Source organism: Pyxicephalus adspersus, chromosome 1, assembly GCF_032062135.1.
Source record: "Pyxicephalus adspersus chromosome 1, UCB_Pads_2.0, whole genome shotgun sequence".
Taxonomy (NCBI): domain Eukaryota; kingdom Metazoa; phylum Chordata; class Amphibia; order Anura; family Pyxicephalidae; genus Pyxicephalus; species Pyxicephalus adspersus.
This window is the reverse complement of record NC_092858.1, coordinates 104,844,377-104,870,115: the sequence shown is the minus strand read 5'-3', so window position 1 is coordinate 104,870,115 and position 25,739 is coordinate 104,844,377. Positions and strand designations below refer to the sequence as shown.

At 36.1% G+C, this 25,739-nt stretch overlaps 1 protein-coding gene across 2 annotated transcripts in view; it reads left to right on the top strand.

The window, feature by feature from the left end:
• ACACA (acetyl-CoA carboxylase alpha) overlaps positions 1-23,751 on the top strand; it is a 195,855-nt gene extending 172,104 nt beyond the window's left edge. For both annotated transcript variants that reach the window (XM_072422398.1, XM_072422391.1), the window contains exons 52-55: positions 2,162-2,316; positions 2,411-2,581; positions 14,047-14,183; positions 17,014-23,751. In XM_072422398.1, the coding sequence (XP_072278499.1) occupies positions 2,162-2,316; positions 2,411-2,581; positions 14,047-14,183; positions 17,014-17,140 (590 nt within the window). In that variant the 3' untranslated portion in view covers positions 17,141-23,751. The remainder of the gene's footprint in view (positions 1-2,161; positions 2,317-2,410; positions 2,582-14,046; positions 14,184-17,013) is intronic.
• Positions 23,752-25,739: the final 1,988 nt, after the last annotated feature.

The window sequence follows — 25,739 nt, the reverse complement described above, 5'->3', positions numbered from 1 at the left end:
GTGAAAGTACAGTATATATTTCACTAAGCTTGTTTGATGAATGGCAGCTCAAATGTATTATTATTCAGATGGATTATTTACATACATTATTTGGCTAACCAAAGGAAGTATAAAAGCAGAAAAAGTAAGGGCAGAATGAGCTCGTTAACAAGAGGTAAAAGGAACTCTCCCCACGCCATGAGATTGAGAGGTCTCGGTCAGGAACTGCCCTAGTTACAAAGGACTAAGAGAACTACCCCTTCCAACATAAAATAGGTCTGCCTCCTTGCCTGCAACCTTAAATCTGACACAAAATAATATTTTGTGATAAATAAAAGCAAATTCTTTAAATTTAGTGACATTTTTAAAATGTTGTAGAAGATATTTTTTGCACGTTTTGAGATATTCCTAACATATCATTGTATACTTCTTGTAGCTTTTCTTTTAGGTAATTTTTTTTTTTTTTTCATTTTAGTTTTGTATATCAGATGCCCTCATATTTTTCATTTTGTTGTATTTTAAAACATATCCTTTGCTTCTATTCATTTTGGATTTATAAAAAATATTTTTCTGAAAATTTTTATGCAGTTGTTTACTCGTCTTATTTAATAATATCTCAAAGTTTAGAGTTGTTAAGACATATGAGACAATTAGAATGAAGGCACCTGTATTTGTATGATAGGAGAAAAGATAGGATAACACACAGTCATATGCCAGAGATGGACCTCTTCTATAGGTGATCAGAAATCCTTACCAATTCATCTGTTTTCCTACATTGTTCGGCTACTTATTCAGTACAGTTGAATGACGGTAGAATTGTAGAATACAGGGTAATGCTTTTTTTTCAGATTTTTCTTTCTGGCCAATTTAAAATTTGTCAAAGTTGGTCTTCTTCTGGATCGCTGCCCTTTGATATTTCACGCACTCCATTTGCCACAAACAAGCCGTGGGGTCGTGGTTCATGCTGACTTCAGCAGAAATGGGGAGAGCTCCATTTATCATAAGCTGCCTGCTGAATTTCTGTCATTAGCCAGGGGTTCACTGCCTCCTTTAACCCCTCAGACTCTATTACCCTAGCAGATTATCTTTATGAAAGTCATTGTGAGAGGGTTTATATCTCTTATATTCAATATTTATCTGGTAGGTGTTATTTTTATGGCAGGGTAAGCATGCAAAAAGACCAAAAGATTATATTTGTAATAAAATAGCAATTTTGGCTTACAATAAGTTTTGTTATTAAAGATCAATACAAAAATACATTGTTGTAAAATGCAAAAGTAATACAATTGCCAGAAATGTTACAGCAATACATATAAGGGGGTATATTGTGTTTGTTATGTTGTAGTACACCTTGATTCATTTAGTATTCTACAGTAAAGAATTATTTCTTGACAGAATTGTTTTATAATTTAAGAATAACATTTATTGCATTTAGCTGTTGTAAACTGGACAATGACAAAGTATTTGTTAGACATATTTTTTAAAAGTTTTGCTGTTGTGTTCTGCATACATCATTAGATAAACTAATAGTTGTTAATGCTAGCAAATATTGAACTACAATGAACTTTATGATCACTAGTAGCATGGGTGTTCACACTCAGCACTTTGTTTAACTCCAGTCTTGTCTTGTGTGACATCATCAATGACGTGGGCATTCTTTTAAGGCTTTTTAACCAAAACACTAACTGAGTGCCTTCAGTAGCCAGACTAGTTCTTTCAATATGGAAGTTAATTTGAGACTTCCCCCACCTCCTAGATTTTATGCTCTTCGGGCCAGGGTCCTCTCTTCCTGTGTCACTGTCTGTGTTTGTCTGTCATTTGCAACACCTATTTAATGTAGAGCGTTGTGTAATATGTTAACACTATATAAATCTTGTTTAATAATAATTTGAGATCATTATCAAAATTTACATTTGAAAATAATCAATGCCTGACATTAAGTGTAACCTTTACACATTATAAAGTAATTCTTGTGTTATTGGCATAGTGTCCTTTAGGTAGATAAAATTATGATTACCTGACTCTAGTTTGTATACTTAAATCACATCACTATTGTACATGTGGACCACCGATAGGCTAGTGGTAGTTATCATATATGTTTACCCAGAAAATAAACTGTCTACCGTCACCTCTTCTGTGATATATTCATGCTGTGATTTACATGTATTTTGCTACATTTTAGGAACTCCAGAACTGAGTCCTTCTGATTGCAAGGAGTTGGAAAACAAACTAAAAGAGAGAGAAGAATTTCTGATCCCCATTTACCATCAAGTTGCTGTGCAGTTTGCAGACCTGCATGATACTCCGGGCAGAATGCAGGAAAAGGGGGTTATAACTGTAAGCATCTCAATGTTTGGACTGTACAGCAATCACACTTCACTAGTCTTCAATAATGAATTACTGATAATATTTTATAATTTACTAAATGCAGGATGTTCTAGAGTGGAAGACATCCAGGTCGTTTTTCTACTGGAGGCTCAGAAGGCTCCTTTTAGAAGATGTAGCCAAAAAGAAAATCCATGCTGCAAATCCTGAACTAACTGATGGACAAATTCAGGCTATGCTTAGACGATGGTTTGTGGAAGTGGAGGGAACAGTCAAGGTAATACTATCTTTATCTCTAAAATTACTTTCTTTCCTAATTAGGGAATTACCAGCTGACCTTGCCTTTGTAGGAATATTAGTGTTTTTTAGTTTTTTTTAATGGACTGATAAATTCGGCAGTACTTAATTTCTTGCTCTTTAAAGAAAATTCAGGGACTCTATCTTCATTCCACGTACATAGGTCAAAGGTAGTTTACCTAACAGTATGTTTTTGGGGTAAAAAATGAAGTTGCTTACTGATGGTAGAAATACTCTTTAAGTTGCATATTAACTAAAATATTTCTTTCATTGCCCTATATACAATTCCTCTTATCAGTTATAGCAGTCACTGAGTAGTATTTGTGTACCTGCAATGATATGATACGACCATTGTGGATTTGCAGCCAAAAATAAAACAAAGTAATATACAAACAAAAACTGAATGGTTGCGAATCATTGTTGCGTTTACTAGGTGTGCATGTGCTACTAAGGCAATATTATCAGTTTATCTAACCAAATTTTATGTTGGAAACTGGCTACCTTAGCCTTATGGTGCAGCTAGAGTGACCAAAGTTCCAAAGTACCTGGTCTACTTAATAGAGCACCATTTGTTTTTTTTATTTTTTATGATACATCATTATCATCCATGAGAAATCAACACTTTGCAATACTTTAGAAGCTGTCATTATACGTTTGTGCAAAATAGGAAACATGAAGTTTTCATACTACGAGAGATGTACCAAGTAGAATTACCCTTTTTATCTTCCTGGCCTTTAAACCTTTGGCCATATGCCTATACCTCAATCTAACAAATGTGAATTTTCAATTTAAAAAAATAACTAATAGCATTGAGATTGGTTTATGTTCTATATGTGCTATATATATCTTGAATTGAAGTATTATAATGTACCACGATAAATGGAGCATGTGGTGGCACCTTTACGTTGAGAATCTGCAATTTAGTATTTATTTAATTGACCTTATGTGATTCAATAATGTATGTATATAACCTTTATTCCTGTCCATACTCCTTGTTCCTTAAATGTAAAATATCTTCCTCTTAACTGAAAACTGCTCACAATGGTCAATCTTAAACTGGCTGCTAGGCTTTTGCATCTATCAATCATAGATGTGGCTTGAAGGAGGGGAGGCAGACATGGCTGAGAGGGAATACATGAGCATTTATAGGCGATGCTTGCATGTGTTTAGGAGCTTGTGCCTTGTAAGCTAATACATTACACCAATCAAGGCAAGTTATCTTAAGCTACAATTAATCTGCTCCCTGGCATATGTTGATAGGAAAGCATCATGCTGTTTCTTAATTAAAAGCAAACGGATTAAAAATGATTAATAACAGTATTAAATATTCACCCAAACTAAAAGCTTCGGGATTCCTATTTAAATCTTGTTTTGTGCAGGATTTTTACAGCAAGAAAGTATTTCCAAATATTTCTTCTTTGGTTTTTTTTTGTTTTGTTTTTTTTTTTTTTACAATCTGCTTGTTCTTACTGCTTTAACATAAGATATATTTTACTATGTGATATTTTTGCATCATTGCATGCTCTCTTACCATATAGAAAAGAATACAAGATTTGCCTGTTTTTTGGTAATGTAGTATTTGCCCATTTATCTATTTTTATTACATTCACTGATAATGCATATTTTTTACTTTACATGAATAACTTACAATAAATCAAAATTTTCAATAACATGCTGTTTCTTTGCAAAAAAAATCTTTCATCAGCGATTAAAGCCTGGGCCTTGGTAAATGCACCCTTTGGCACATTTTAACTAAAGTGTTAATTTGCATCAAAACTGACCTTGGCCTCTTTATTATTATTTAAATTGTTTAATTTACTTTTAATGAATATTTCAAAGAACTTCAGGCAACACAAAAGCTTTATGTGTTAATATCTTTGTATGTTTGTGTGCCTCAATGTTTGATGGCTAACTGTGTTTGGGTGTATATTGTGCGTTTGTATGTATAAATAAATGTCATTATTAAAGTGAAATGATATTCTATGGGTACGTGAACATTTTGATGTGGAGAGGCACTAAACTAACTTTTGGTGTTCATAAATCTTGAAAATGTATTGGAGTCAGTTTACTAAAGTATAAGTTATTAATTTTGCATATTCTCTCTCTCTCTCTCTCTCCTTCTCTGTCTCTCTCTCTCCTCGCTCCTTTTCTCTCTCTCTCTCCTCGCTCCTTTTCTTTCCCTCTCCTTGCTCCTTTTCTCTCTCTCTCCTTGCTCCTTTTCTTTCTCTCTCCTTGCTCCTTTTCTCTCTCTCTCCTTGCTCCTTTTCTCCCTCTCTCTCCTCGCTCTCTCTCTCTCCTCGCTCCTTTTTTTCTCTCTCCCTCTCCTCGCTCCTTTTTTTTTCTCTCTCTCTCTCCTCGGTCCTTTTTTTCTCTCTCTCTCTCTCCTCGCTCCTTTTCTCTTTCTTTCTCTCTCCCTCTTTCTCTCTCTCTCTCTATCTCTCTTTCTCTCTCCATATCTCTCTCTATATCTCTCTCTTCTATCTTCTCTCGCGCTTGATAGAGAGGTTTATTTTTTTTTTTTTGTACATTTTGTTTGAAATATAGATTTTGCTGCATGGCCATATATCCTATGAGTGTTTAATAGGACATGTCCTAACACTTGATGAAAGGGCGTACTCACTTGTGTTTGTGTATACCTGATGCAATTGTCCTATGTGATTATAAGTTTCAACACAAATGAATTTGCCAAATTTTAAAACCCCATATGCTTTTTAAATTGAGGCGCCTTCCTTGCAAATCTGCAACCCCTCTGAAGAGTTGAATGCACTAAAACTATTTTTTAAAACTTTTAGCAAGAGACATGGTAATGTTGACATTTTTCACATTTATCTAAAAGTACTGGTTGCCTGGATGAATCAGGCTACAGTACTTAAGAGAGATACTGAGCTAAACCAAGCATACAGGTTAGGAAAGTCAGAGTAGTGGCAGAACCAATAATCTGCATATTTTTTTTGATATGGTCAGAAAGTACTAAAGGCCATTGACAAATAAGTTGTTACCAGAAGGTGAGATCAACAGTGACAGTTTAATACTTTACATGTATGCACGTTTTATTTTTGCGTCAAATCAAACCTGTATTTAATCAGTTATGATCTGTAGAATAGTTAGCTATTAGTACATTTATGTAATGTGATAAGGTATAGAAAATAGCAGGATTACAGGTAACATTTAATAGGATATGGTAACATCCTTGCAGTACATATTTTGGAAGTAGTTGCAAGGTAACAAAACTTATTGTAATTGTGTAAACTATTTTATTTTTTATGGGTCCTTGCTTGTACCTCCAATCCACAATGGAAGCTAAAAGTGGAAGCGGCTTTGCTTTATTTACATACATTTATCATAATTCTAAATCTGGAATTGACTGAATGAAACCAAACATTTCATGTGTCTCTACAGAAAAAAACAGTGGTAAGACTGGCAGATTATTGCTAGAGGTTAAGGAGCAGGCAGAATTGATAGTGACACCAAGACAACGGACCCGAGAAGAGGGACGAATTACAGTGCTTTTGCCTGTTATGTCGGGGAGATTTGAAAATGGGGGGAGGTGATGAGTTCTGTTTTATCCAGGTTGAGTTTCAGAAATCTGTCAGACATCCATAATGAGATGGCCGACAGACAGCATGAAACCCCATTCAGGACTGAGTAAACAAGTCGGGTGGACAGATAGATTTGAGTGTTGTCAGCATACAGATGGTACCAAGTGAGGAGGTGTACAGAAAAAAGAGAACAAGTCCAAGGACTGACCCATGGGAACACCAACAGGGAGGAGAGTGGGAAAGGAGGAATTACCATTGAAAGAAACTTGAAAGGAGTGGTCAGACAGATGGGAAGCAAAGCAAGAGAGAAAAGTGTCACTGATATTCATGATTTGGGTTAGAAGGGCATGATCAACAGTGCCAAAAGCAGAGTAAAGATCTAGGAGAAAGATGAAGGAAAATTTGCCTTGAGACTTAGCTCTGATGAGGTAATTGGCCACTTTAATAAGGGCTGTTTCGGTGAAATGGACCACTCGAAAGCCAGATTGGAGAGGGTTGAGGAGAGAGTTGGTGTTCAGGTAGTTGATGAGTCTTTTATAGACCATGCGTTCATGGAGTTTGGAAACATATAGGAGAAGAGAGATAGGGCAGGAGTTCTGTTTACTCTTGTCAGATCAGTGAGAGATTTGTTATTAGATGCTAAAGTATCACATTTTATTAACTAAGTCCAGTCAAATAAGCTAATACAACATTCAAATACAGATATGTAAACAGATTTTTTAAGCATTTAATGTTGTTCAATAAGTATTGATTCAAATACTCATGGCACACTGCAAAGCTATCGGAGTATTGCACCTATATATTGATTCTGCTTTGCTTTTGTGTTGATGTAGGTGTTGTGTCCCTTCTTACCTTTGTAGGTCCCTGCATGTTGGTTATTGAACTTGTAACTGGTCTAAGAATCTAGTAGTTCTATTAGTAGGTCATGTATGTACTTTTTATTCTTAAAAAATTTGTCAGATCTGAGCATTTGTATAGTGTTTGGTTGGTACCTGAGATCCTCATAACCTAGAGAGATGTCCCATCTTGGTTCTAGATTCAAAAGTCTAATCCTTTTGTTGGTTTGGAGTCCATTTGAGTCCAGTACATTTTTGAGTTAATTTGGGGGCGCAGGTCCCTCCTCTTTTCATGATAATTATGCTCTTGGTTCTGCTTGCAACAAACTGAGGCATGTTGATAGTTGAAAGTGAGTTATCCTGGGTTTGCCTACATTTGCCTACTTTTTACTGCTGAACCTTTTCAGTTCTCCATGAACAGGTTTAGACCTGTGGCAAAAGTAAGCTACCCTGCACAGGTCCCAGTGGCTGTGGTCTTACCACCTGCTCAGCCACTCACACTGCAGTGCTGGTTCTTAAAGTTTGGTTCTGAACTGTTCACTGCCCTCCATTCATTCTCTAGGGGACTGGTGTAGCTAGGCACTACATGTAGTGTCTCCCCTGAGGCAGAGGTTTACTGGCGCGAGGAAGTGGTAACTGCACTGCAACCTTACTGTCAGCCTGAACATAACTTATGGGTCATTCGTCTTACCCTGGCAGCAAGTGGCAACCCACCAGCCTTCTAATCTTCTATCTTTTACATTTAGCCTTCCAATGTAAACACAGAACAATTGCATGACAGACAGAAAAGTGTTATGACCTAAGTGTAAGGACTTTTTAAAATACATTGTGTATGAATTGATTCACGGTGGCTGTAACTACAGAGGTCAGTAAAGGCTTGCTTTAATGGGTGTTTTTACTGCTTATTCATAATATTTAAATATTCTTAATGTTCAGAGGATAATCACAGTTTTACATAATGTTTGTTGGTAGAATATAACTTTGGCCGGAGTTTTCATATTATGAATTGTGCAGGTTAGAGTAATGTAGTTGTTTTATCTAGAATGCTACCACACAAATATCCTTGCCTGGTTTACAGAATAAATGCAGAGAAGTTGCATAATGTATCTGGAAGATATAACATTTTTGCTCAGATTCTCTGTTGAGCAAAGCATGTTTGAATCTTTAACAGCGAACTGTGTCCTGTTTTTTTATATCACATAGGATAATGTATGCAAAGCTCCCCAGGCTGCACTTTTCTGCATTACAATAGCTTTATGATGTAGTTAATCATAGCGGCTCACTATGGAATTGTATTATTTGAATGGTAAAGCATCACATGCAAATCTTCACGCAAATATTTTTTTAGCCGGGGTGGATTTGCTAGCTGTTATAAACAGTGGATTCCTTTGGTATTAATAAAATGAATAAACGCTATAAGAGATAGGGATTTGTTTTTTATTCACTGTTCAAAATTTCATAGGAAGTTAGCAGTGTGAAGAAGTGAATACAAGTCTCTTTCTAAGTCTTTTACCAAACTTGAATTTTAATATTTTATTATGTATAGGTTTGTAGGGTCATTGAACATTAATAATGCTTTTTACTTACTTTTTTTGTAGTTTAACTAAACACCTACTATCTAACATTAATTATTCAGCTGTCATTAAGCACTAGTTGTGTTCATGCAGAGGGAATGCAATAGGCTCAGTCCAGTGGTGGTCCACCTTGCAGTCACTCACCACTACTCATTTTGCCTGCTAGGAACAAACTAAAACAGCCTGTGCATTCAGCTACAAGGAAGCATGTGGCTTCTATTTGACAGTGCTCAGCTCTGTGTAAGTTCAATATCCTAACTTGGAAACCCCATAGACAGCCAGGTGCCTGAAATTAAAGGTGACACAAGGATATTTTTGAAGGCTAACGCATGCAATTGCAGACACCACAGGTAATTGTACTACAGTAACGTTTTTAAAATGTTTTAGGCCAAATTAACTGTATTGTTACATAATTGGGGAACCAAAGAGAGTTTGAAAGTTCTATATTGACCTTTAATGGATTTCCCCATTGTCCCTATGTCTGGAGGTCAAACTTTTTTATGTGCCTATTCTCAAGAATAAGCGCGCATGGTCAGCGCTGAATGATTTATAGTGCAACAACCTCACTTGGTAAGGCAAACTGTTTTAGCTCCTCTCTTAATCTCTTAATTTATCTATCCCTAGCAAAGCTGGTAATACAGCTATATGTGAACATGTGAGTAGAGGTACACATTTAGGTAACCTAAAAGAGTGTTTTTTGCTTCCTATTCAGAAATGATTCATATTTTGTCCTTATGTCTTTTAACTTTAACTACCTGTGATTTACACTTCTCTAATAAAATATGCCATAGAGTGTAGGGATTACTTTCAGTGGTTTAAACAGGCCCATAGGGTATAATAAAAACTGCCATCCTACAAGTTTGCTCCACAGCGAGCTCTTGTTTATTCTGAAATTGCTGTCTAAGAGGACGTGTTGATTTTAACCTGCACAGTGATTTATTATGGATAATATAGATATGCCGGAGACCTAAGTCTTCACAAAAATATATCTACATGTACCTTGTCTTGTTACAGACAAACCCGAATGTTGTCAAGGATCTATCGTGGTGGCAGTCTCAAAAGAGGATGCTTCCATGCTTAAGGGGAAGAAGAATTTCTGTTACATTTTAGGAAAAGTCAAGCTACAAAAACGTCCCTTCTCATAAACACAGCAATGATTTCCATAATCCTACAAGAACACACTGCTTTACAGCTTAGTGGGGTAGCATTGGGACATATGAGCTAATGTAGTATAATTAACAAATAGAATAGGGGTTTTAGTTTGCATGGTCCATGGTCTCCTGCGGTGCTTAAATTTACCAAGAAAGGCCCACAATGATACTAGATGTTCAACTCCGTGTTGCTCAGATTTTGTTTTAGCCATTGTTGCCTTTAACACACGAACCCTGTGTTTAATTACCCAAGCAAAATTGCATAAATATGAATGAGCACTAATGGTAGTAACTTGGCTTTGTTGTAGGCAAAACAAACTGATTTCTAAATGATTTGTAAAGAAAATGAGGAGTGAGAGCAGCTATTAGGTTTTAAACACTCTTAAATGATAATGTGGTCATCCATCCGTCAAGATGGAAAGTTGGAAACCCAGAATGGAGTACCTAAAATGCCTTGCATCTAGATCTAAATTAGCGAAGTGCTTTTTTTTATCTAGGTAAGACGTGCAGTCACATTAAAATAACTCTGCAGATTGATTTCCAACAGCTGTATTATTTCCTGATATGTATCAAGGCAAATAGACTTGCCCTACACTTTGGCAACTACAGAATATTACATAGATTACAAATATTCTTCGTCATATATCCAAGATAATCACAAATCATATGTAAAGTTGGCCATTTCAAAGAGAAAAAATGGGACTAGATTACTAGTTAGCGAGATGTTATGCTACCTCTGGCTTTACTGCATTGACTGGAAAGAGGTATGCAGATCAGGGAAATCAGAATAAAAACCATAAACCCTCATTCACATACCTGTTTTGGAGAGGAATAAGAAGTTGTAGTGTTAGGTGTTGAGAACTAGTTTAGGTCAAGATTTCAGAATGCACATGTTGTCATTCATCTTAGTTTTGGTGCTGCAAGCTCCTTGTTATAAGGTACTTTGCAGGCTCCTTGGGTGCAGAAATTGATGTATGGCAGTACTTGGTAGCTTCGAACTTTAGAAAGTGGGAGATTAAAACCCCACTGTGGTCTATGTCTGGTAACTATATACAACTAAATAATATTCATTCGTTATTGGTATTGTTTGATCCTTTTTTCTTTATTTATTTATTTGAAGGTTTAATTTAATTCTTGTCCCAGTTAGGAGGATCACTTTTATATCATTCATGGTGACAGCAGTTCTTTGTGCTTACAGTTCCACCAATTTAGCAGTGTAATGCCTGAAGATGCAAAAAGGGAACTTGCATTTTGACATTGTCTTCACACAAATGTTATTTTGTTCAGGCTGATAACCATAACCTTTTTAGTACAATGTGCTTAAAGCGGAAGGGAGGTAACATCCAAATATCATATGGTATATGAGTGTTGTATCAGCTTCCAAAGGATTTTTGTTTGTTTTAAGATGTACACAAATCCACAAGACTGCAACCAGTTTGATGACATCCCTGAGGGTCACGTCTCTTTCATTAGCCTGAAACTGGAAGGTGAATTTGGGGCATTGTTCTATAATGAATCCAAAACCCCATTTATTTTAATTGTTTATATCATAAAGGAGGTATGCTTTAGTCTCTTGCAAACACAGCTCTGTCATCTTTTGCTATATTTTTATTCTCACTCCTTTTTTTTAATAAAGCAATTGTCAAATGAGTATGAATGAATGATTCTAACACTGTGTCAGTTAGAGTATGAATGATTGTCAAATCAGTATGAAATTGTTCTTTACCAAACTCTTGAAAGACTAAATTGGATTGGTTGCCTTTTTGATTTATTAACAAGTTTAATCCATTTTCCAAAATGCAGCAACCTTTCACTTAGCACACAGATTTGAATGGATGGTTTAGGTGTGTCGGGCCTTTTTACCCTAGGCACAATATTTCAGTTGCATGAGCATTCCTTTGTAGGTACCAAGCAGCTAAATGTAGACAACCCAATGTTTGATCATCGCTGCTGCAGCAATCATACAAAAACATTTTGCCACTCATAAAACAGTCATACAAGGCTGTCTCCTATTGCCTCCAGGGCTGTTTTTCAGGAGGGGCAAACTAAGCAGTTGCACAGGGCCCCCACGTTTTACAGGTAGTAGCAATCCTGTGCATTTGGGGGCCCTACTTCATATTTGCCCAGGGCTTGACTGGAGAAGATAGACAATTATGGGTGAACCTGGGTGGTCCAGCAAACCTGGAATGGATTTAAGAATCATTTGCTGTTAGATGGAGAATTGTATTTAATCTTGGACTTTTTTCTAGTTATGCACTTGTGAGTTGTTAATAATAAATAAAAAAATGAGCATTGCACTATTATTGTAAATTCTCATGTTACAGCTTTATTTTTTTTTATTTTATATTTTCTATTTCATGCATTTATTTTTTTGCTTTAATAGGCCTTTAAAGCTGGGTCTACATGGATGGTTTTAAAAACGCAAATGTTCCTACCACGTTTATATACGTTTTATGCACTTTTACAAGCGTTTTAAAGTTTTTGACTTTAAAACGCTAAAAAATTTATTAACACCTATGACGCGTTTTACCGTGAATTGCCACAATTATACAAAAGCGTTTATAAAAGTTTTACTTTTAATCCTTTCAGGGAATGAGTACAGGGGTACATAAAACCCCTTACTTATTCCCTGAAAGGGTTAAAATGTGTAAAAAAAAAAATTGGACAAGGCTTTAATGTTTATTTTAATAAATGTGTGTGTTTGTGTAACTAAACTTTTTTTTTTATACAGGTTATCTCAATGAAGGGATGACTCCCACGGCTGCAATCATGACATGAGCACAGCCGTGGGGCTCCTGATAGTGAGGGATCCCCGGGCAATGGGGAGACTTGTCCCTATTCATCTCTAGTGCTCTGTTATTGGCTGAGAAATAGGAAACCCTGATGACATCTCAAGCATCATCAGGATTTCCCCTTCCTCAGCCATTCAGGGAGCGAAGCAATTAGCGGAGCTCTGCTATGCTGACAGCTCTGCCCCCCTGATTGCTCCCGCAGCCCTAGAGGAGCTGTGACATGTGTTCTGTATCTGTAACACATACTACAGCTCCTCCCTGATTGGCTGAGGAAAGGGAAATGCTAGAGCTGTCATCAGGGTTTCCTATGTCTCAGCCAATCACAGAGCACTAGAGATGAATAGGGACAAGTCTCCCCATTCAAGTCTAGTGCTGAATGTCTGGGAAACGGAAAATCTCAGCCAATCACAAAGCACTAGAGGTGAATGAGAGCCTTGTCCTCATTTAACCCCTAACGCCCGGGGATCGCTCACTGTCAGGAGGAGCCTGTGCTCATGTCATGATTACAGTGGTGGGAATCATCCTGTCATTGGGATAACCTGTGTAAAAAAAATTTTAGTTACACACACACACACACACACATTTAACAAAATACTTTTACATTAAAGCCTCCTCTATTTTTTACACATATTTGAACCCTTTCAGGGTTTTATGTACCCCTGTACTTATTCCCCAGGGTGGGGTGGTGGAGATCTGGGAGTCTCCTTATTAAAGGGGGCTTCCAGATTCCAGAGTCCTGCTAAAAATGCTTATAAAAGCCCCCATTGTTTTGAATTGAAGCTTTCATAAAAAGCTTAAAAACGCTTGTAAAAAGCCTCCATTGAGTTTAAAAGGGGGTTTTTCCCACGTTTACCCTGCGTTTTAATTTTTTAAATGTTGCAAGCAACGTTTAAGATAAAGCTCATAAATGTGCCTGAAGGAGATGTCCTGGTGTAGATTAGCCCATTGGAATGCACGGGGATTTCAAACATGGGCTTTAAAAGCCTCAGGTTAAACGCTGGGGAAACAGTCCGTGTAGACTAAGCCTTAAGGGTGTTAACAATTTTTTTAAATTTCAATATTACTGAAATATTTAAATAAAAATATTTTCTCTTCTCACTACCCAGTGAATAACCTTTTTACCCATGCACCACCTCAGGATCTGTGCTTTTCCCTGTAATAAATAGGTTATTATGATGCAGAGTTCCCCCAGCAATAAATGGCTATAAAGTTCAGAGTTTTAGGAAAATTGATTTGGGAAAGGAGAAAAAAAATTGGGATGAAGATAATGCTTGAGAATACTGTATCAGGACACTTCTGAGGACCTAATGGCATCACTGAAATATATAAATAAATTCAAGTTGTTTTTTTATAATATTATGCTTATGACAATGTGTCACTGGAATCCATTGCTGATTTTACCAAAAAAATGCTGAGCAAAGTAAACAAAATGATAAAACTTCCAGGTAAACATGACCTTATGTTTACTAGCATGATTGTGATATCAGAAATAAAGACTTAATACATTAAATGTCTTCCAACTGAAAAGAACATATACTTTTCTTTACTTCCAGGCATACTTGTGGGATAATAATAAGGATGTTGTTGAATGGCTGGAGAAGCAGCTGATGGAGGAGGAGGGGACCCGCTCAGTGGTTGATGAAAACATCAAGTACATTTCTAGAGACTATATCCTCAAACAAATACGCAGGTAATATTAATGAAATGTATTCATTAGAAATGTACAGCATTAATTATACTATTGTAATATGCACTGAAATAGTGAAGGTGACAGCACTATAGTCCTGCAGAATCAGTTGTCATTTTTTTCTTTTGAATTGTAACAAAAGAAAAAACATGTAAGTACCATGTCTTTATTACAGTTGTTTTCCTTTATATGTATATTGTATCATTTGAATACTCAGTTTAAAGATTGATGGCATGGTTTAGGGTGTGGATGACATTTGGTGAAAGCAGCATCTGTGGCCACTGTGGCTGTAAAATATGTCATTGTCTTTGAAGCTAAATCCTAAATTTAATCCACATTTCTTAGAGGAAAAATATTTTCCAGGTCATATATATACATTGCAAGAGTTATAGCTCATTATTTTTTGGTGGAGTGTTACCGTCTGATGTTTTGTTGAAAGGTGCCCATGTTTTGCAGTCACTGAGTGCTAAGTAGTCTCTGCCTGCCATAATTACACAGGTCAACCAAAAATAAGTTTTGATAATCATCAGAAACCACAGCAAACTTTTTTAAATCAGTTTTACGAGCAGATTTCAGATTCTTTTTTTTTGAGTTTTTCACTAACACCTACAGTTCTTGAGTTATGAGTACTAGTATAGTTAACATTGTACGTGCATGTATTTTGGACTAAAACATAAGCACCATTGAGCTGAATGTTAATACTTCCTCAGTGTGAAGTAAAATAAGGCACACTGTGGTATAGATCTACTGAACAGTGTCAGTCAGGTGCCATTGTTTCTTCAGTAATGTTAGAGTATGATTTTCTTGTGTACTCCTTGTCTGAATTGTCGCGGTACAGCATCCAGCAGTAGTCAGCCATCATACTTTCATTCCAGAAACCTTAGTAGCGGTGCTCCATTAACTGAATGTCCTGGTGAAAACATTCTCCTTGTTCGTCACTCACCATACCATGATTTTCCGGGAAGAATTCTGGATGTGAGTGCAAAAAAATGTTTTAATGACATCCGACAAACCAATTTCTGGTATGAATCAAGCGGATTCTGAACTCCTTCCTTGTATGCAGGAGACCTATGGTTGCCCAGAAAATTTTCACACAGCCACTTGAATGCATCCCAAGCTTCTAACTCAGCTGCTGAGAGTTATTGTTTGAAAACATCATCCTGCAAAATAGACTTGATCTGTGGCCCTATGAATATCCCTTCCTTCATTTTTGCAGTGCTTATGTTGGGAAACTTCTCAACAAGACACTGAAAACCCATGGAGTTTGATTTACCCATGGCCTTTACAAGGTTCTTCAAGCCTAACTTGATATGGAAAGGTGGCAGAAATATTTTATGCGGATCAACCAGAGGCAGAAACTTGACACTGCTTGTTCCGGGCTCACAGGTATCTCTTGGTAGCCAGTCACGCTTGACCTAATGGTCTCCTGTAGATCGGCTGTCCCACCGGCATAGAAAACAGCAATATTTTGTGAATCCTCCTTGAATTCCCATCAGCAAGCCAATGACCTTCAGATCCCCACAGATGTGCCACTGGTGTGTTTTTATACTGGATTGCTTCAAATAGTAACTTCATATTGTCATAGGACTCCTTTAGGTTAACGGAATGGGCAATCGGTAAACTTGGTTTGGAATTACCTATGCAGTCTGCTTTCGAACTTCTTTTAGAGGAATCAATGAAAATATGCCATTCAGAAGAACATGCTCTTGTGACAAACTGTTGAAGAGTGCATTTACATCATGACAGTAACAACAGTGAGCCATTACTAGTGAAAAACGTTGTCAGGCGTTACACTGATTTAGCCAGTCATGCAGTCCAGTGGAACAACTGGTACGGATGACATGTGGAGACTTATCCTGGTCACCAAGTGGACAGCCGAAATAATATTTGTATATCTTTTTAAGCACTGTGGTAATTTGGCGACGTGCTTTTGTCGTGAACGAACCACACACGTAACAGAAACTGGATCAATAAGACAATTTCTAGGCATGATGACAAATTAAAACAATCGCAGTTAGTGCGGTCTCCAACCTTAAAAAAAGAAAACTGTTGGTAAATGTTGTAATATGTTAAGGCTATTCATAAAGAATTTCACACAATATATAATCACCTGCATCACAAAAACTAGGCGTGCTAGAAAAAAACTGAATACAGATTTGAAATCCACATAAAAAATACTACAATCCAGGCAAGAGGCAAAAGTGAGCCAGTTACTTGAGCAGGGTATGGCATTTCTTTTTGTTTTCTGTATAAATGCAATTTCATACAGGGTTACAGGAAAACAACATCAGAAATGTTTTGTTAGCCCTCAGCATTCTCAGGTGCTTTGGTTATTAGGTGCCCATAAACATAAATATTCTTTTTTTTTTTTTTTTTTTTTTTTTCAAAGGAGGTATTAAAAGTAGCAGCTCAGAACCAATATTTAAATTAACTTTATATTTCTTAATTAATTTACACAAATCCCATCAAACCCCGTATCACTGTCCACTACACTGCCACTACTTCTAAAATCACTGCCTGCAGTAATCGATTGGAGAAGAAGTGGAAATGGCAGGCCCCATGCTAAGGTAAGAACATTATCCTGCATACAACTTTACAACTTTGCACCTTTCATATGAGATAGGGTTCTCACCTTGCATTACTGATGGAATGGTCTTGTATAGGGAAAAGCTTAAAAATATATATTTTTTCAATATGTAGACTATGAAGTTCTGGTTATAAATGTAATACTTCTGTAATTTATTTTCTTATACTATGATTACTGTTTGTGCAGTAACTTTACACCTATATGATGAACTCCTGATAAAATGATGTTACTCTCTTCTTATTGCAGCTTGGTACAAGAAAACCCAGAAGTTGCTATGGATTCTATTGTTCACATGACACAACACATTTCCCCAACTCAGAGAGCTGAAATAGTGCGCATTCTTTCAACCATGGACTCTCCACCATCTACATAGAGGTCTTAGCAGGGCTTCAATCCCTACACTCTGCTCTCGTTAAAAGGTCTAAAATATAGGGCGTAAAAAACAGTCTAACGTATAAAATGTAAAGTAGAATTGTGTTTGTGTGCTGCTTGTGAGTTATGAGTTATGATCAGATGTATTTATATATATATATATATATATATATATAATTCATGGTGAAAGAAACTAGGCAATCTCATGGGTTCTGTACTGATATATAAACACTACAGAAATGATTCGTAAAGGTGTGGCAATCCAGCAGGTTGTAGATGCCCAATCTCTTCCCCATGTTGACATAAATCTGTTGCTGTGGACAACTTGTCCACTTTTATTTTATTGAAAATGTATGTAATATGTTCTGTCTTATGATACACTGGTTGTGAAAATACAGGGACATGTTCTTTAACATACCTTGTTTTAGAACTGGAAAAAATCGGTATAGTTTACAAAACTGGAGCAGAGTATTTGTAATATGCTCTTGTTAGGAAAAATACAACAACTGATACGAGTCAAAAAAGGATGAAAAGAATTGTTGCATGTCTTGCAGGAGTGATACTATTCTGCTATTCTGTCTCTAAATCAGTTAACAGAAGCACTTAAAAGTATTTTTTTTTTTTACCTAATATACCATTTATTTATAATTCTTAATGCGCATTCCTTAATTTATTGTCCATGTTTCTCTTTAAATGTACAAAGTGTGATGCACCACATCTGTTACATGTAATCACTTTTTTTATGTATTTTTATCAAATAATCAAGAAGGGTGTTGGGTATGATTCCTTAATCACCACCATCATCATCATCATTCAGGAATGGGCACTGTTATTGTATTTATATGGCCCAGGGACAGAAGAAAAAAAAATGCACTAAAAATTTTTATTTACTACTAATAAAAATGGAAACTAAAATGAATTTGTAATATAACTACCAGAATATATACAGCAGAGGGAATTTCTTTCCAGTTTGTTGTCCATGCTGACTATGCAAGCTAGTTTTCAAAGGCAAATTTAAAAATTAAAAAAGTGTGTTATTCATTTTTCACATTTTTTTTTTTTTTTATTGTTTACGTTAAAGTCCTTTTTAATTCAACCTTAATTCATGACGGGTTTGATGCCCCATGTTTCCATTCTTGTATTACATATACATTTGATTTTTTTTCACATGGGATTGACTTTATGCCTTCACTATCACTCATATCATCTACATTTTAAGCAGGGAGAATATTAGAGTACATTGTGTCAATCAGATCTATTTGATAAAGAGGATTGACAAACCCGTCTAAAGCCAATAGATTGTGGCATAGGAAAACACAATTAACCCCTTTGATTTAATCCCAGGCATCGGAAATGTTTGTCTACCTTATAAATAGAAAACTTTGCCTTGGCCAAGCATTCCACTTTTATTCAGTGGAGAGGGACCGATACATGTATGTATCACCCATCATTTGTATGTTAGGAGGACTGAGAGGACTATGTTAGGAGACACTATCTGGTAGTGTCTGCCCAATTTATATAAAAGCATTGCCAGCTCAAGCTGAATTTGGTGACTGTCATCTATTTTCTGTGGATACCCCAAAAAGGTACTATTACCTTCCTATTTAGGGCAGAGTGGCAGTCCCTCCCTAGCAAGGTATTCTTACTGATCCACGCTCCCTACTTCAGTAGTCCATTCTTAAAGGGTCTGTTTTCACAGCTTACTTGAATAGACGATGTTATTTCCCTGCAATATGACAGTGTTTAGGTTTGCCTATTGCCTGCTTAGCCCTAAGCAACAGAATCCACATGCTCCCTAATACCCAGACGACCCAGGCCATCAGACCAGTGGAGCAATACAGAGAAGTGCTGGGGGAACACAGATCAATAAGTATACCTTGCTGGAGTGTTTTAGTCCAAGTAGGAAGTAATGCTATCCTAAATGGGCAAAGTAATATGGTCTCTTTGAGATGCAGCCAGAAAGAAAAGTTTATGCATGTCATGAGCAAATATAACTATATAAAGACAAATTCTACATACTAACAATATTTGTCAAAAAATAACACACATTGTTAAAATTATTAAAAATAGTAAATAGAAGAAACCAGTGAGAAGCTTTTCCGCTGGTTAAATGTAAGTGAAATCTATTAAGCTGTGAATCCTCAGAAGGCAGCTTCTCCTTTCTTCCTAAATCCTTTCCGCTACCACATCAAATTCATTTCAGCCATTGGAAGAATTACCTTGCACAAGCAAAGTATCTAATGATATTCATTGACCTCTGCAACCAAATGACCAGAACATCTAGGTTATAGAGAAAAAATACCATCCTGCATACATGCAAATCATCCATATTAAAACTGACAATATATTTTTCTTCCAGAATTTCATGTTACAGCATCTCATTACGAGAAATAACAATTGTGTAATATTCATTGACCTTTGTGAAATAACACTCCCTACACATCAAATTATACAAATACATACTGAGAAATGTGTCAGTGACTGTCTGTGCCATGTCAGCACTAAATTAAAGGACACTTGAAATGTTTAAAATATATCAAATCCATCTTTCCATGGAGTATTAAACACAATTTATTTTCATTTGCTCAGGTGACTGCATCACTTGTCAGTGGTTTGTTTCTCACTGCCACTCACAAGTGTCGGTAGCCCCAGCAACAGTCAAATAAAAATGTATGTAATAGCTGGGAGAGGGAAGCAGGATCTCTTCACGCACATTTTTATTTCCTAGTATATATCACAGATACATAATAAGACCTTTTTAAAATGGAGCGTGAAGATCCTTTACCATAAATCGCCATCCTTCAATTTTCTACAGACAGCAGAGGTGGAATATAATATGAATGGAAGGGCAAGGACTAAATGCAACATTATATTCATTGTTTGCATATTAAATCCTGAAACTAGACCTAGCAAAGCAGAAATAGTGTTAATGATGGTGTATAAAGAACGGTTCTATTAGGTGTCAAGCATGGCTGCAATATAGCTTTAGTGCTATTGTAGGTACAGCTATATTCATAGCTCAATATACACAAACACATGTATATCATTGTTAACATTATTTTCAGTTTTTAAATATTCTAATATTTATAGAATTATGAATTTATAGTCATAAGTATTGAAAAGGTTGATAGGGAAAATCTTCTAAATTGTCTCATTGGCACTTTTCCCAATTTGGAAATCGGCTATAGTAACCACAGTTTCCACTTCCCCTGTATGGCCTATTTATCAGCAGCAGGAAGCTTTCAGTTGTGTGGCTGCACTACAATGAGATTTGCCAAGAAATCCTCTGCATTTTGCTCATTTGACACTGCAATAACTTTTGCCATGTTTTTCAGATATTACTATTTCCCAAAGTTTTTTATACATACTGGAATTTTTCATGTATTCTGGATCACAGAAAAGGTTTTTTTACAGTTTTAATGACTCATTTTATCTTTTAGTTCTCAGTACCACACTTCCCTCCATGTCTATAGACTTATGGTAGGTTCACCCATGCCATGTTTGCAGCACTGAACAATGTTCGGTAGTAATTAAGTGAGGGTGACCAAATTCATGCATGCACTGGCCAACCCACTTATAGTTGCTTGCACCAAATTTTGCTTCCCATTGTCTTTGAATGCACGCCTTCCTTTTTCTTTAGTGGTACTGATCTTGCATACTTTTTTAAAGCCATTGAGAATACTTTATTTAGTTTTGAGATTTAAAGATTTATTTGAGATTTAAAGTTAATGATAGTCAAGCAACTAGAATTTCCAGCAATGACAACCCAAATACTTTTAAAGAAGACTTATTTTATCTACCAGGGTTGCTTTTACACAGTCAGTAAACCTCCAATCAGTTTTATAACAAAACCTTGTTTTAAAATGTTTTTGGGTTTACACACAGTCTGAACATTCCTAATTCAGTTTTACTGTTTTAAAATATATACTGTTTACATTTTTATTTGCCATTTCATATACTTATTATATACTCATACATATTTAGTTAGTATTAGTTGTAATTTTATGAGATTGCTTTTACTATACAATATTGATGCAGTTCTTTATTTTGCTGTAGATTGCTAAACCCAATGATGAACTTTGTTAATGGTACAAAATGTACAGTAATGTTAGATTATATGCATTATATGATGTTTTGTTCTGTAATATGAAATTTTGCAGTACGACTATTGGTTGATATTCAGATATCTGTAGCTCTGTAGATATTTGCAGCTTGTGGGTCACTAATTGTTAATAAGAAGCTTTTTCCATGGAAGAGATCTTCCCCTGCCCAGCAATACATTTAGACACTGATATTCATAGAGTATGAATGTAAATGTATGATGTGCTGGGTCTGGAAATCCTTTTAAATGTATCCAGTTACTAAGATTACCCTTTTAATCTCACATACATTGTGTCTGCACATTTGGTTTTATAGGTCAGCTACCAAGTGACCTGGGATTCCTTGAATCCAAATACACTCAGTATGGAGATAGCCAAGTCTAAATCAGAGCTGACACCCTATGGAGATTTGAGCATATTGGGTGTAGGGTGTGCTGTAATATTCATGGCCCATAACTGAACAATAGGCACATCCAAGTTTAGAGCTCTATGATTTTTAGACTAACATTTCAAGCCCATATTTAGGGTCAAAAGTACAAGGAGATGCAATTTCCTATTGTTTGAGGGTACAAGCTTCAGGGCTAAAATTTTAATTCTTCATTTCCATTTATTGGCTTGTTTTGTTTTTACCTGGAATAAGCATTTGCATGTTGCTTCTCTCAGTACTTGTCCCAAAACAGCCCAGAAGCAGGCAGCTTCAAAAAGTCTGCAATGGCAACCCCCATTTACATCCTAACCAGAAAAGATCAGGTCAGGATGTTTGTAATATCTTCTTTTACCAGTTTTGCTTGGTAAACGGTAATTCTTAGTGACAATTTGTAAAATTGTTGTCTTTTATCCTTTTATTTGGAAGGAGGGTGAGCCAATGCAATGATCTCTTCCAAAGTAAGTGGTGTGCTATAGTGTTCAGTAAGCAGCCACACACATTGCCATGTTAATGGATTTCAACATTTATAGTGGATTTAAACTACATACAGATGACTGCAAAACTTTAAACTTATTATAGAAGACGCCATATTGGCATAATAAATGCACATAGAAGTGCCACCTTAGTAATGTTTACATTTATGTTATGTAAGCAACAAAGTACAACATCTGACGCTATGTTGACCTGGAGTGATCTTGGTCAGTATATGGGGTGACTCTACAATCAGTGTTTTTTTATAGCTTGTGTTAACAAAATGTTGCTTATGTTATTTACTAGGTTTTGTACTAGGTAAAAAAGCACTGACAAAATTAGTATTTTTAATTTTATTTTCTGTTTTGTTGATGACTTTGCTATGTAATGTGTACAATGTTTCCCAGTCGTTGTCCTACAGTGCCTCTACCATTAAAGTTTTTTGGTTTTTAGATTGTTACAATAAATGCGTTGATAGATTCAAATGTTACCTACTTATTTTTTTTATAGTTTTTGCAAGAATGCTATCAATTTTTGCAATAATTTTTAGCTGACTGTTTTGACAAGTGAGTGGGTCAAAACTGGCAATCTTTGTTTTTGAACAGGATAAAAACACTACAGGCATGTTCAGGTCTTTAAATGCACACGGACATCTGTGACATTCATTAGAACAGGGTGATGTTGACCGCTATTTATATATTTTCTGTTGTAACTTGACTGCTGCAAACCGGTTCATCCCTGCATTATGGTATGAACAAACCTGTTGTGGTCACCTGACCATACTTTTGGTAATACAACCACCCAAAGATTTTTATTTTTTTTAATTAGGACTCTATGACCTGTAAGGATCCATTTGCTATGATCAGTGGCACACTGCCCATCATCTCCTTACTATCACAGGAGGACAGCAGTGTATTAGAAAAATATTTCTAATCTGACCAGTAGATTTTTACAGTGGTGGAATTATAGAGATTAGCATTTGCAGCCACCAGTACCTATTGCTATTGTAGGATAAATTTAGCTTAGGTTTTGTCATATTTCAGTACCAGTTTCATAGGAAACTATAACGTATTGTTAGTCAAAGCATAACTTATTAATGTTAATAATGTACGATTTACTTAAAAAAAAACCCTTTAATGAGATGTATAAAACATAAAATCTTACATTGCAGATTCTTTATCATCTGAAAGTGCTGGTTATAATGCAAAGCCAACGGCTTCAATACTGGGTCACTACTAATACTGTTACTAATACTAATACTGAGTCACTAAACTGGCACAACCCAGGAAGGAGAGAGCGGTTAGACAACTAGCAACTTGTAAGCCTATAAAATGCTCACTTACATAAGTACCTTTTGAAACAACTTTTTTGCAATTTTGTCCAAGTTTGATTTACAGTGTTTATTTTTGAATAATGATCACGTAATTTAAAGTATGAAATTGCAATTTATGGTGATCTGTTTCTCCAGGAATATAAAAGTTATAGATAAGTCAGGAGTAACACTCCTGAATTTGAGGAAATTATGAATTTACAAATAAAATGTTGAATACTGTTACTGAAATACTGCATAGTACTGTACTTGTGTCATTTACCTCAATAAACTATTAAAGGAAATTTCTTAGTGTGCTTTCATTATTTATTGGTTCAGTCATTGGTCATCTGCTATTGCAAACTAAATGCCCTGAGTAAAAATAATCCACTATTCAGGCCTCAGTCAAGGAAAGACCTGTAGTCAGTGACAACCTTGAAGTTTCATAGTTATGTTCAAACCCATGTTTACAGCACTCCCTTCCTTTTCCACACCAAGATTTTATAGCAAGGAAATTCACGGCAGAAAATGCAAAACTTTGAAAAATTCTGTGCTTGTGATTAAATAGTTACATTAGTTGCAGTAGGTTAGGTTGAAAAAAGACATAGGCCCATCAAGTTCAACCACTAGGGAAATAAACATATCCCAGATATAAAACCCTATAAGATATAGTTGGTCCAGAGGAAGGCAAAAAAAACCCTGTTAAAACTTGCTTCAACAGGGGGAAAAAATTCCTTCCGGATTCCAGGAGGCAATCTGATGTTCCCTGGATCAACAGTCACTGTTATTTTTACTTTAAAGCTTTAATACCCAGTTATATTCTCTGCTTGTAGAAAAACATCCAGCCTTTTCTTAAAGCAATCTATAGTAGTTGCTGAAACTACTTCCTGAGGGAGCCGATTCCACATTTTCACAAACCTTACAGTGAAGAATCCCTTCCTTATCCGGAGCTTAAACTTCTTTTCCTCCAGACGCAAAGAGTGCCCTCTTGCTCTTTGTAATGATCTCAAAGTGAATAATGGGGAAGAGAGTTCTCTGTATGGACCGTTTATATATTTATACAGGGTGATCATATCCCCCCTTAAATGTCTCTTCTCAAGGGAGAAAAGATTCAGTTCAGCTAATCTCTCCTCATAGCTGAGCTCCTCCATTCCTTTTATTAGTTTAGTTGCCCTGCTCTGCACTCTCCAATTCGACAATGTCCTTTTTGTAAACTGGTGCCCAAAACTGAACTGCATAAAAAATGTGATAAAAATGTTAAAATAACAAGGAATATTTGTAACGATGGAATAGTAATTTTTTTGTATTTTATTTCAGAGAGTACCTATAATTTACACAGAGATACCGTTTTTTTAGCTCATAAACCACTTCCTTGTTTAAAGGCCAAATGGTTGTTTGCCTCCTCTAACCTCCACAAACTCCTCCCGGTGTGCTGAATGAACAAACAGTAATGTCCAACCTGTTAGGTTTTAAACTGGTCACATCCCAAATAGACATAGACAGTTCTGGGGTGAAAGAGTACCTATTGATAACAAGACTTTAAAGGCCACCCACTATACATATAATGAAATCCACTTTATTATAAACAAAATTGTACAAAAATCATAAAGTCCAGTAAAACACAGGACATAACAGTGGATCTCCTATTGGGGTGTCCTACAAGAGGTTGAACCCTCTCAAATGTCTCTACACGTTTCACCGATATATCCGCTTTTTCAGGACAGTGGAGATCTGGTTTTGGTATGTAGCAACCTTGAACAAAAGCTGAAAAAGTGAGGTAGGTATCTGGTAAAGAGCTGGTACACCTTTCACAGCATTACCTTACATATTATATCACAAGGGCGTCACAAACGGTACAGATGGTCAAAGTTTTTAAGGATTTCAACCAAATTCCTATTAATGTAATACAGTTAGAAGGTTTTCCTATGTAAAAAAATCCTCTAGTTACTTGCTGTTCATAGTGTCTTGGCCTCCCATGGGCTTGCTTTCATTCTCATAGGGAGATTTCCTGTCAGCTGTTTCCGGCGGCTTAGTTTATGAACAGCAAGTACCTAGAGGAATTTATTACATAAGAAAAACTTCTAACTGTACTACATCAATAGGAATTTGGTTGAAATCCTTAAAACCTTTGATCATCTGTACCCAGTTTGTGACGCCCTTGCAGTGTTCTCCCCAGAAATTTTTTTCAGCCGGGTGGTAGGAAGCTGTAGCCGGGTGGTAAAAAAGGGGGTGTGGCAAAACACGGCAAATTTAGTGCTCCCAGTTGTTTATGCCATGGGTATCCAGTAACCTC